Source organism: Poecile atricapillus, chromosome 3, assembly GCF_030490865.1.
Source record: "Poecile atricapillus isolate bPoeAtr1 chromosome 3, bPoeAtr1.hap1, whole genome shotgun sequence".
Taxonomy (NCBI): domain Eukaryota; kingdom Metazoa; phylum Chordata; class Aves; order Passeriformes; family Paridae; genus Poecile; species Poecile atricapillus.
In genome coordinates, this window is record NC_081251.1 from 111746713 (window position 1) to 111760199 (window position 13487).

The 13487-nt window shown below is 44.3% G+C and overlaps 1 protein-coding gene across 2 annotated transcripts in view; it reads left to right on the plus strand.

The window, feature by feature from the left end:
* PAK5 (p21 (RAC1) activated kinase 5) overlaps window positions 1–13487 on the plus strand; it is an 86858-nt gene that overhangs the window by 36830 nt on the left and 36541 nt on the right. Inside the window, exons 1-2 of one of the 2 annotated variants that reach the window (XM_058836082.1) lie at window positions 3439–3459; window positions 11340–11554. In XM_058836082.1, the coding sequence (XP_058692065.1) occupies window positions 11351–11554 (204 nt within the window). In that variant the 5' untranslated portion in view covers window positions 3439–3459; window positions 11340–11350. Of the gene's footprint in view, window positions 1–3438; window positions 3460–11339; window positions 11555–13487 lie in introns of those variants that run through there. The other variant, XM_058836083.1, reaches the window with a different exon arrangement.

A 13487-nucleotide genomic window follows, 5' to 3' on the forward strand; every position in this document is an offset into this window, starting at 1 on the left:
GAAAGTGCCCTTTTGGACCATTTCAGATGAAACCTCTCATCCTGGAGAGGGCCTGGAGAGTGTATGGATGGGCCCAGCAAAATGCACTAATTCATGTGTGCATCATCCTTCCTTGGAAGGAAGGAAGGGATAGAGCCACCTCCTGCAGCAGCAGCATCTCTTGGAAAGTGGCAGTGGTGGCCCTCTGAGATGCAGTAACCTCTCCAGCTGCTCAAAACCTTCCTGCAGCCAAAAAACATTGCAATTTTTCACTTTTAAAAGATGGAAAACAATCAAAACCTCACAGTAGCGTTCATCTTGCTGGATTTGCACTGAGATTAAAACATGTGGGTTCTTTCATTCAGTTTAGTGTACTTTTTGTTTGCTTTTCTGTGGCTGGTCTGAAGACTTTCGTATCAGCTTCAGAGATAAGGCATGAAGAATCTTTGTTTACCTCCCAGTTAGAGAGAAGGTGAGACCCATCATTTCCAAGCTGCTGTCTGGACTTGGCAAAACACAAAGTCTACATGGCTAGGTTGCTTAGCTCTGAAAAAAAAATCAGATGCAATTATTGATTGCTGGGGATTATCCAGAGGGAGGAGAACTGAGCAGATATCGCTTTATAAACATTCCATGTTCTCTATAAAGAGCTTATGGTAAACTTTCTGAAGGAGGTAATAAACAGTAAGCTCTGGAAACCCTTCAAGGGATCAGTTCTCATTTTTAATGTGGAAACAGAGTATGGCCTGACAGCAACTCAATAGGTAATAGGATAAGAATTGACTTTCAGACCAGCTTTCCAGCATAATGCAGAGTGAAAAAAGAAAAAAAAAAAAAGACAAAATATGTAAGGAATAAAAATTTAAGGTAGACTCTACACATTTGTGATTTATTGTAGACTGTGGAAATATTTTCCCTTCTATTACAATGATGCAGAGTAAAACCAGATAGAAAGGTAGGGAACCCGCAGTGATAACAAGTCATGATTTTCATTTTGCAGGCACTTGCTGTGGACACATTTATCTATAGATCTGTTTGTTTGCATTTTAAAGGTATTTTGACATACCAAATAAACTGATTTTGCACCATTTCTTGGCCAGCACAGGTCAGATCTTGTGTTTCATCCTAAAGATACTCTTATGAGAGGCTTGCCATTAATAATGAATGAGTAATGAAGCATCTGTTGCTGTTGATCATTCATTGGAAAGCAACCTTTTTTTACAAATGTTATGGTAATAGAGCAATTCCTCAGAGCCAGCACAGCCTGTGCTGTTTTAGAAGTAAAATAATGCAGTGAATGTTTTAGTAGGAAAAGGAAATTGAATGCAAACACATCAGTGAGGAGTGGTGGCAGGAGGTCGACTCCAGAGCCCCGGTGTCATTACCTTGTTCCAGTGATGTGTGGTGCTGTCACAGGCACGTCTTCCCCTCCTGTCCCATTCCTACTTGCCCCTGTGACATCTCTGGGAACTGTAAAATCATCTCTGCTGGGGCAGGCACCCCCCTGGAGCCCCTCCTTGATGCAGTTTTGGTGTGTTCATGGATGCATCCAGCTCTGGATGCAACCAGCTCAAGATCAGTTGGTTTCTAGACCTAGAAAATACTTGCCTTTTTTTTTTCAAAACTTGACTTTTACTTGACTTTTTTTTCAAGTAAAAGCTGTCTTCTAAAAATGATTAAAATATATCTACAGTAATTACAGGCACTTGTGAGAGACTATGCATTCCTGTGAGAAGTCTTTCCTGGGAACTGTGGAGCAGCCCTGCAGCCTGCCGTGCTTTGGTCACTGTTGTGGTCACACTGAAAATGCTGCACCTCAAGCTCTGTGTTCACTTAAGGGCCCCTCTCTTCAGAAAGGACATTGCTGGGGAAGGCTCTGGAAAACGTGTCCTAGGAGGGGTGGCTGAGGGAGCTGGCATGGCTGGGAGGCTGTTACTACTCCTACAGCTGCCCTGCAGGAGTTTGTAGTGAGGTGGGGTTGGTCTCTTCTGCCTCATCTCAGCTGAAAAGACGCAAGGAAATGGTCTAAAGTTTTACCCGGGGAGGATCAGATTAGATAACTGAAAAAATGTTTTCACTGGAAGAGTGGTCAGGCATTGGAATAAGGTGCTCAGGGAGGTGGTGGAGTCACCATCTCTGGAAGTGTTGGTTGGACTTGAAGGTCTCTTCCAGCTTTGATTCTCTGTGTTTGTAATGCTGGCTTTGCAGCTGTCATCAAGTGTTGGGGAGGAAACTCAGTTTCAGGAAGTTAAAACTAAAGCTTTACATGCAAACCCAAGATATTTCATGTCCCCTTTGCTGTGCTACAAGTTGGTCCCAGTCCATCTCTTGCTGAGGCTTTGTCAGCAGACCCCACTATGGATGTGGCCCAAAATGAAAAGAAGGTATAACTTGGCACCCAATTGATAAGAACAATTTTCCAAGTGTTTTTCAAGCACTTTGCTAAGTTTTTTGATAAATACAGAAATTCATACCTTGCAGTTCTTATCCTACAGTTACCCCGATCTGTAGGAATGTCCATATTTACTAATAGACAGTGTCACTGTCCTTGTTTTGATATTTCCTTATCTATTTTCCCAATATATCTATTATTTTGATGTCTGATCTCTCTGCTCACTTTGTCTTCTCTACTGATCTATCATCCCTTTCATTCTTGATAGTATTTCCTTTACTGAGTATTTTTTTCTAATTGAAAACATAAAGTACCTGCATCTTTTAATATAGAACAGTATAGAACTATCTTAAAATACTGCTAATAGCAACTCAGAAAAAAAAAAATTTACAACTGAAGTTCCAGCAGTAACTTGAGACTCAGGGTATCTCATTTAATGGGTGCCTTATTTAATCCCCTCTCCCTGTGGATGTCCAGCATTTCTTACAAAGTTAATACCATTAATTATCTCAAGCTGAGCACCCAGGGGACTATTTGCTTCTGCAAATCTGGAATCTTTTCACTTGCTAGGGATAGAAATTATTTGAGTTACCTCCAGGGGTTCCGGGGAGCGAGGGGGGGTTTTGTCTTTAATCTGCCCAGAGCTGTTGCAGACTAATTCCCTGCACAAACCTCCGTCTCCACGTTGCTATTTATGTGTGCATGTGTATGAGATAATAGAGAGTGACTGACTACAATATATGCATTTAAGCTACTCAGTTGAAAATTACTGAGCATTAAAATCCACTGGGAATCACAAGACTTCTAAATTAGGAAAGCACATGTCAGTCAGTGTGTGGAAATGAGTCCTCGTACAAGAGTAGCTTTCAATAAGAAGAATGAGTATTGTTCCCTGGAGTACATCAATCCTAGTTTGGCCACTCTGTACCAGCTTTTACCATTTCTCTGGAAGCATACGTTGGCTTTTGTTATTTTTTTTCTGTCTTTTGTTCCATTGTGCATTTCTATTAGATATGTCTCATGGGCCAGCTATCAAGAGACACACTGCTGTGCTGTGACAAATGAAGGCATTTTCAACCATAAACAAGGTATTGTGGGATTGAAAAGAATTGTGGACAATGACAAGTCCTGGACTCTTTGTAATTGTTTAAATATATTTTTATTATATTGTGCAGTGACATAGAAACTCTGAGAAATTGGCTGATTTGACCTAAGGTTGAAATGAGCAGAATGCCACAGGGTAAATGAGGGGCTTTGGGAAAGAGTCATTTTCGTTGGTCTAGTCCATGAGTACATGTCTTACCATGATTAAGGCATGTATTTTAATAGTGGTTAAATGACTTAGAAGGCTGTCCCATCTCAAAAATAAAAATACTTTGAAATATTTGAATATTTGAATATTTGAAACACACTTTGAAAATTCATGATAACAAGTTGAATCCTATTGATCATCAAGCTTTTCATTCTAAAACTCACACAGGCATGCACTGAAAATGATACTTCTGTGCTTTAATTGAACTGAAAGAATAGTCTGGGAAAACTATGTGGTCACAGGTGATTAATTTCTATCAGTACATTATTTGTGTGCAGAAGAGCTTAACAGAATGGTAAAAGACTCAAAATGTGAGCTGACTTGGTTTATTCAGGATTTGTAGGTCCTTTTTGTTGCTGCCAGAGGGTCAGTGTTTAAAATCATCATTAGTAGAGGATGTGAGAACGTTTTCCAAGGTGTTATTTTATTGTTCCCAAATTGAAATGCTTGTATCATAATTAGGAGCAGAGGGATGAGCAGGGATCATGGGAAATGGGGTCCCTCATTAGACAGGTGAACCAACCTAGTATTCACCTTCATGTTGTCCATTCCTGTGGCAAAACAAAAAACCTTGTATCTGAGAAAGTAATGAGATCTCCCTCCAGGTAACAGCAGTAACTTAATAAATAAATACAAGGCATGACCACTCACCTACCTCTGGTTTGAGGTGCTCTGCAGGCAGCCTTACCCTCTGCTTCTTGGGTGTCTCCCATTTGTTTCCATCCTAACCATCCAGAATGATACTCTGGGATTTAGGAGAATATTTAAGAATGTTGCATGTGGAAAGTCAAACAGGATTTCCCCTTTTATCAGAGTAATGTGTCAAGCCTGACCTGAAACCAGTGTGGTTTTTAAGAGTCTTTCCATGAACTTTATTGTCTTCTCATTCAGGTCACTCTGCTTTTGCAGGTATAGCTTCTGGTTTTATCTCCTAAAAAACAGGGTAGTGCCCTCTGTATTTTCAGTTAAAAATAGAGATAAATTCTTCTTTAAGATGTAAGCCTGCAGTCAGGGGCATGCTTTATTTTTTTGCAAAGGAAAGCTCATGCTCAGATTGTAGCCAGCAGCAGAAGGTCCCCACCCAGAAGCTCAGATCCATCCTTAAACAGAAAGGAAACATAAAACTATTACTGTCGCTGCTTCTTATTAAAGAAAACAAACAATTTTCCCCATTTTTAGTAGTTTTATTAAATATAGTAAATATATTAAATACATATTAAGTGTATAGATACACAGGTATGTGTTGGTCTCCTTCCACTTGCCTCAGGAGCAGGAATGTGCACCAGTGGGACCCAAAGGAGAATAAACATCATTTTTACCTCTCACTCACAGGAGCTCTCTCAGCGATTTGTGCTGCCATCAGTCCATCCCAGACATTTGCTTTCTCCTGGAGATTGAGTTTCAGCCCAGCTCACATTTGTCTGAAGCACTGGCTCTGCAGGCTGCCTTGACACATTAATTTAATTTGTGCTTCTCAATTCATACTCTCTCATTTACGATCAAATATCGGGAAAGGTTACAATTAATCAGAGCGGGGGAACAGAAGCCGCCAAAGCTAATGATGTATTACTGCATTTGGGTTTCTCTGGAGGGGAATAATTGAGGTCCTTGTGTTACAGAAAACTGTTATTAGTAAGTAAAAATTATCAAAAGAAAGCGACCTGCACCCATCTCCCCATTTTGCAATCTGTGTCTCTGTCAGGTTTTTGAAAAATGAAGCATTTTATTAACACTCCTGCCTGTAACCAGGTTTTTTGGCTGTGTGGCTGACTTGGGAGAAAATGTGCCTTTTCACAGGACCTTTTCACAGCCCTTGCTGCTGTCCCCCACTTTGGGCTCACAGATCATACTCAGCAGGCATGAAGGCAATTTTTACATGCTAATAACATGCCCATCTGCAAGGGAAAAGGGCTCTGCTGCTGCTTGCTCAGCTGAGGAACCACAGGGAATCCCTGCAGAAAACAGGCTCACAGGCTTAATGCAGTGTGCACTCCCTAATTGAAAATGAACTAATTGCTGGTTGTTTAAAAGCAAACACGTTGCTGGGCTGAGGCAGACAGTGATGGCAGAGCCCCTCCTGTGGGAATATTTTCAGCCCAGCCCATGCTCCAGCAGCAGTGAGGTGTGAGTAGGAAATCCTTGCAGGCTTGCCAGGGTGGCTCAGGGTCATGGTGAACACACACGATTTCCTGGGGTTAGTGGGACACTTTATCTGGCTGCTGAAATACCACAGTGAAAAAATAGAGCTTACATAGTTTTACAGAGTCATTAGAAGTTCCATTTTAAAGTAAAAATTCCCATCTCACTTCATTATTCTAGGTACTGACTTTGTAAGGTTATTATTTTATGTGTGGCAGAATTTCACAGACCTTTGCTCAGGGTTATCTGGGGACATATGGGATGGCAAAGGCTGTTGTTACTGCTTAAGGGGTGTACTTGGGACTCTGGTAGTTTTCAGGATTACAAGATATGAAAGGTCTTTCCAACTTTTGTAGTCTTTTAAAAGAGCAGCTATTTGAAGGGGGAGTAAAAATTAGCTCTGACTTTTTTATTTGGAACAGAAAACAGGACAGAGTTAAACAGAGCTCTCTCTTATTTTAGAGGCTGGCTGAATTACTCCTAGGATATGATAAAAGACAGAATACCATTAACCTTAGGATTGAAGTAATCCTTTTTTCCTTTTTATTCCAACTGCCTCAGATTTTACTTGCTGTAAATGCAAAAATTTGTTCTTTGAGGGCAGCAGCATAAATCTGGACTTCCAGCTTTTCAGTTCATCTCTCACATACAGGAGAGGGACAAACTCATGGAAACCCCAGGATGGGACCAAACTTTTGAGAGTGAGCAAACCTGTGACATCTGTGTGAGCTACGGGGTGTGAGCTGGCAGGGCTTTAACTTTTTGTGGGAAAGCCATGGCTGGAAATCCTGTCCTGAGCACAGACCACCATGGAAGAGTCTGAATGGGCTCCCCTGGCATCCAGAATAGTACTGCCACCCTCTTGCTCCAGTGTGGGGCTGGAGGATGCTTCTAGCTGGAAAAGCCCCTTCATCAGTGACTGGGAGGCAGCACAGTGAGAGTGCAGTAGCTGACAAGAGTGGATTTGTTTGCTGGTCCACATCACACACCTTGTATGGGCATCACTTCAGGAAATTCCCTCTAGGGGGATGTGATCTGTCCCTGAAGATCATTTCCTGGATCATGTCCCTGAAGAGTTTCCTGGATGAAATTTGGACCAGCCTGGGAGCCCGTGGCACTGTGATGCTCAGTGAATTATTTCTCTGCATAGAAAGGAGTGCAATGCAAAGGAGCCAGGTCTGGCATAGATCTAGCAGGCAGGGTGTGCTGATTAGCATGTAATTCGATTTGTTAGGCACTACAGTAAACAGCACTGAGAGCAAAAGCAGTGATTGCTCCTGATGGCACCCTCTGAGCGTTACCTGCTGCCTGCAGCAGCCGGGTGGAGCTGCATTACGGCTCCTCAGCGGGCACCAGCAGAGCTGGCACTGCTCCTTTCCCAGGCAGAGACAAAGAACAAGACAAATACTGCAATTATAGAAGGGTTTGGGTCACTATCTACAGAGCACAGCTCACACATTTCTCCTGCTATCCCTGTGCCTTCCCCGTTCCCCGGTGGCACATCTGGGACCAGCACTGCTGTGGGTTACTCAGGAGGAGAGGTGGTGCAATAGTCTGATTTTCCCCCCAGTACTGCCTTTTCCTCTAGTAAGTGTCATGTCCATATTTTTTCCATCATGGCTTTGGTTAAGAAACTCTGTTATCTCTAACTCTTGTGCCTCAGTTGGGCTGTGGGTTGAGGAGCCCTTGGCATGGCAGCCTGGAGCTGAACAGGCTCAACTCCTGGCTCTCCCATTTAAGAGCAGACTTGCTTTAGGTGTCGTGCTGTTCTGCTTACTGAATTCATTGTTTGCTGTCACTAAAGGACTGCCTCCTCCAGACCTCACATTTACAAGCACAAAATTGATGTGCTGCATCATTTCAGCATAAGAGTGAGTAAAGATTTCCCATAGAAATGCCCCACTGAAGCACTGCAGCGATGAGTCCTGCTTTCCCCCCAAAGCCAAGCCCACTGCTATCAACTGTTGTTATCACAGGCTCCCCCAGCCCCCTTGTGTCAAGTGTCACATGTGCCATGTGCCATTGGAATCAACCAGACTGTCCTTTGGGGGAGCACGTGCAAGGGGAGGGCAGACCTCCTGGTCGTGCTCATCCCACCAAAATAGCAACGAATTACAAGCACAATACCTCTCATTTCCTCTCCTTCTGTGGGGGGGAGCACAGGAGGAGCTGCACAGAGAGGTGGCATTTGCTGGGAGCCCTGGCACCATCAGGGCTACGTTGGAAGCTGTCGGGAAGAATTAAGTTAAGGGTGAGTGCTCTGGTGTGGGGATGGCACAGAGGCAGCTCCGCAGAGCTGCCCTGCAGCCTCCCACCTCCCCGTGCCTCTGATAAAGGCTGCCCTCTTAGCTGTGGGATGTTTTCCAAAGTAATCCCATTAGGAAATTAGGGGTTCTTAATAACTGTGAGAGGATTGCTGTTCTGTGTGAATGGGTAGGTGCCTGAATGAATTGCATACATTTTTTGTTGTTGATACAAATTTTATAAGTTTTCTGCTACACACACATTATCTAGTGTCCTGGAAAGCTCCGCCATTTCTCTTCAAAGCACTTGGGTTATTCCTAAAACTGCTTTAGAGGTCTTGGAGAACATGTATTCACTTACCAGGGATGTTTTCTGCTTCCACACCTGATTAAATAAGTACTTTTTTTTGGTGTCATGTCAATAGAGCTATGGGAAAAATTAAATAATCTCTCCTTTTTCAAGGTATGAAGACCAACCACACCAGTGAGGACTGAATCAGGACACTTACAAGCCCAGAGCATAAGGTTTCACAGACTTGGCTGCCCCAAACCCTCATCCTCAGACAGCTGAGGAAAGCAGGCAGCATCATTTCCATTCTTTGTGAGAAGTGAGGGAAGTGAAGTTTCTTTGTGATGGCTATGTATGTTACAGTTCTGTGGAGGGACCTTGCTGAGGGGAGGTTGGCTTGGCTTTGCAGTGAAATGGAGGTGACTTGCTGGCTTGTATCTTGTTGAGTGAACGTGCTGTTCATTTTAAAAAGCAATGTGCACTGTGCCAGCTGATGTGCTTTTAGTTATCTGATGTTGTTTAGAGCTCTGGAGGACTTCAAGCATCCAGCAGTTGCATTGGGATGCAAGTCCTGTGGGAAACCCTGGCATTGATCAGAGGAAAAATACATGTCTAGAGCTGATGGTTTAAAATGTTACTCCAATAGTCTCATGGATTCCCATCCCTGAGGGCAAATGAAATCAATGCAGTGCCATTGATCTGCAGCTGGCTGCGATTTGTGAAGCCCTGTGGATGAGCCCTGGTTGGGACCTGCTGCCTGACCTGCTGGCTGCTTCTCTTTGAGCCTGGAAAATGGATAACCTCTGAACAGACAGCAACCATGATGGCTTTGAATGCATGTCTGGGACTGCCACAAGGTACCCAAATGCACCAAAGGAAAACAAAACAATTAGGATGCTGAGAAAGGAGAAAAGCCACATATCCAAGTGATTTAATAGGAGGTTTTGGGAGAGGAAGGTGAGGAAGATACCCAGGTTAACAGTGCTGGAGAGAGAGATGGAGATTCTGTGAAGTTCAGAGTAGGGTAGAAAGCCAGATAGAGGTGTGTGGAAGATGAGACCTGTGAGGAGAGGCCAACAGGAGCAAGTCTGCTCTGTCTAAAAGAAATACACACAAAGGAGACAATCACCTACAAATACACAGGGGGGGCTTAGGAAGCAGCCAGCAATCAATTTTCAAATAATGGACTTGATCTTTAGATAGACAAGTAAAGGCAATGAGGGTGGAATAAATACCTGATTTATGACCCCACATTTTTTTTATCTGCAGCAACAACACAACTGTATTTTCTTCTTGGAGCTTCTCTCCACCTCCTGAATCAAAGTCAGGGCAGTACCTTCACAGCTGTGATAGAAGAGGTTTTACACAGCTGCCAGCCTCCTCACCCTGCTGCTATCTCAGACAGATGCTGCTCAAGTGCTTAGCCAGCCGTGCTTGAAACAGCCCAGACAGCAAGGTGGAGGACTATTTTAACACAGCAGAAAGAAGGCAGAGAACTTTTTCAGGACAGGACATTATTTTACTGAAAAGCAACAGGACCTCAGTCTGTTTTCCTGGGACCAGGAATTTCTCCTTGCCTTGCACAGCAGATTTGTGGAGTCCTCCAGAAAGTCAGTTCTGAACTTCTGAACAGTTCAATAGAACTGTTAGGCTGTACTTTGTTTTAAGGGGGGACCCACCAACCCCAAGGGTTAATGCAGGTTGTGAGTGTATTGGCCACTTCCTATGCCAGTAGAATGAGCAATACCTTTATCCCTCTCAGTCTGCAGCTCATACTTCCTTCCACCTTGCCAATGAAACTTCTCTTGCCCCAGCTAATCTATTAGCCTGTGCTCTGAAGCCCTCCTGCTGCCTTCTCCACATTCCTCAGGAAGGCCAAAACAGACAGGAGGAAAGCAAATCAACTCAGTCTTATCAGGAAATAACAATAAAAATTGATGGGAACATTCACTTTCTGTAGGGCAAGAGCTGTAACAATTAGCTTTACCAGGCAGCCAGGCCAACCCAGGTCCATCCAGTGATGGAGAAGCTGGGAAGGTCACATTACCTCCAACAGCCTCCAGCTCCTTGCTTGTACAGGATTGGAAGGACTCCTCTCTCTTCTCCACACCACCTGCACAGGAACCAAAAGAGCTGATGCTCCTTCCTGGACCTTAAAAGGAGTCAGGCCATGATGTAATGAATGAATCCCACTCAAGTCTGCTGGCCAGGAGCCAGGGATCTCTGCTGGTGTAAACCCAGGTGCTTTGGGCATGTGGCTCTCATAGCAAATAATTTCTCTCCTGAAGAAGTCAGGCCGTGATATTTGTAATAGCTGATACCTGATACTTCTTTTAAGCAGGACCCTTCACAAATGCAGATGAGGACTCTTGGACCAGGTTAGAATTAGGTCTGAGCTCTCTGTTTTATCACTGAAAACGGCACAGGAATAATTCCCCTTTGAGAGCTGCTGTGTGAGACCTGGATCTGACCACAGCAGAGCCAGGCTCTCATCTGGGATGGGTTGTCCTCGCTCCAGGATCTGGGGTGTAGATTTAGGATGCAAAGCTGTGCCTGTATTTGCTCCCCCTTGTATCAGAGCAAAGCTCACCACGTACTCCAGGTGCTGTCCTTGGAGCAGAGCCATCCAGTGCTGCTGGCATTGCTCTGAGCTTGGAGCTTCCATGGAGTGCAGCTTGCAGCATGAGCAGAGAGGAGTACAAAGTAGGACCTGGGGCTTTCTTTCCTGGGAATTTCCTTGTTTCATAAGGTATTATAAACATATGTAGTAAGAGACTGGGTTAATTCATTAAAATCTTCCAGAAAGGAGGTCAGATAAGTGCTTGCCTCGCACAGATCTGTGTGTGAAGTTTATGGAGGTAGTTAGCTAATGACATCTGCTAAAATTCCCTGTGAAGCAGAGAGAATGGCCGAGAGTTACAACAGTATAAACATGTGGCTTTCTTTTCTTTCCTTTTCTCTCCTGTTTCCCTTTGACTTCTCCAGATCTTTCCACCATGTTCGGGAAAAAGAAGAAAAGGCTGGAAATTTCCGGGCCCTCCAACTTCGAGCACCGGGTCCACACTGGCTTCGACCACCGGGAGCAGAAGTTCACGGGGCTGCCCCAGCAGTGGCACAGTTTGCTGGCGGACACGGCCAACCGGCCGAAGCCCATGGTGGATCCCTCATGCATCACTCCCATCCAGCTGGCTCCTATGAAGGTCAGTGCTGAGTCCCTTGGAGTCCCTCAACCTGCCTTTAATTGCGTGTCACCTTAATGAAGCAACGCCAGCAGCGTGTTGGTATTACATATCAGCTGTCCTGGGAGGCAGGCTCGGCTGGGAGGGAGCTGCAAATCCAAACATTTAACAGCAGAGCTGCAAGGAAAAAAGGAATTCTGTGTATAAAACTTGTGAGAGTGTCTCAGTAGAGTGTGAGTCACGGGTCTGGCAGGGGCCGAGCATTCGTGCTCCCGGGCTGCAGAGGAAAAAGCCACAAGTCCCAGTGGAGGGCCAAAACGCTGCTCCTCTGCAGCATAAAGCTCCCTGATAATTAATTTAAGAACAGTGCTTTAGGCAAAGGCAGTTTGGAGCAAGGGAGAGAGGGAAAAGTACACCAAAGGAAAGAAATTAAATTGCTTGTTCAGCCGGGCAGGGAGCTCAGGGAGGGATCTCATTGCCACCCGCCGCTGCCTGCAGGGGTAGGACGTGGTGATGAAGCTGAGCTCCTCAGTGGGTAGGAAAATGAGGGGAAACAGCCCCAGGTCATGGCTTGGGAGGCTCAGGCTGGACCTGGGAAGAAAACTTGGCTTAGAGGATAGAGCACCATTGGACAGGGAGCCATCAGGATTCCAGGCTCAGGATTCCAGTAAGACCAATCGACCCTGATTTTGCCGTTTCTTTGGGATTGCACATCCTGACATCCAGGTGAATCCCACCTGTGTGATGGTGATAGCCTAGACCCTGCCAGCCAAGCACCTCTCCCTGCCATGCAGCTGCAGAATAAATTCAGGATTTCATTTTCATGTGGATTTTTCTGCAGCAAGGGAAAATCAGGTAATCCTGAGAGCATGGACTCTGTAGTTATATTTGCTAAGTGCTCTTTGCTAAATTTACATTTTCTGCCTGCTCTGGAAGGGCACTCATTACTTGCTGATCAGGTCTTCTGGGTGCTGCTACAGGACTATGGGGATAAAACCAAGGTCTTCTCTTTTTTTTTTTTTTTCTTTTTTTTTTCTTTTTTTTTTTTTTATTCTGTAATAAAATATTTTGTTGATAATTGTGGCCCAGAATAATGAGGAAAAAGGTAATCTTTTTCCTGCTGATGGAGGAGAGCAACTTTGTTCCACAGCCCTTCTTAACACCAAAAATATCTCTGGATGTTTTGACATGAATGCATGAAGATGTTTTAAAATGGGGGAAAAGAAAAAAATGGAATTTATTATCTTGCAGAAATACCCTCTCTTTCCTACAATTCTGGAGCTATAAATCCCTCAGCTTAAAAAGTTTTAAGTTGCATTACTTTTCTCAGCATTATAAAGATCATATGACTCTGGGTCTTGGCCTGTAAATGGACATGTGCAGAGCTGGGTTCATGTCCCATTGAAGTAATACACAGTGAAGGATCAAGCCCCAAATGGGCAATTGCCACATTTTGAAGTAGAGAAAATCACTGTTGGTTCTTTCCAAGAAGTTGTAGATTCTTGTTTTTCTGTGTGTCAGGTATATGTGCATATGCCAGGGATGAACATCTCAAATAAACTGTCCTGTGCCAGGAAGGGGCTGGGGCCTGGAGCCAAAATGCATCTCCCAATCCAAGCTCATTCTTCCAGTGTAGCCTCAGGTCATGGTGGTCCTTGGTGCCACCTGCATCCCACAGCATCTTCCCAGAATGTGTCCCAGGGACAGGATGCCTGCAGCCTGCTACCCTCATGGGGCTGAGCACAAAGCATCTGCAGAGACACCCCCAGGAAGGAGTTTCTGTGCAGGTAGAAGATGTGAATTTGGAAGGAGATTACCCAGACTGCAGCTGATTGCATTCCCAAAGGTATAGGTAGGTGAGGAAATGAAGGATTCAAGAAACTCTGCCTTTACCGTCCTGTTTCTTTCCCTCTCTGAGACTGAGTTGTAGCTAATTGAAATGGGCCTCCATAAC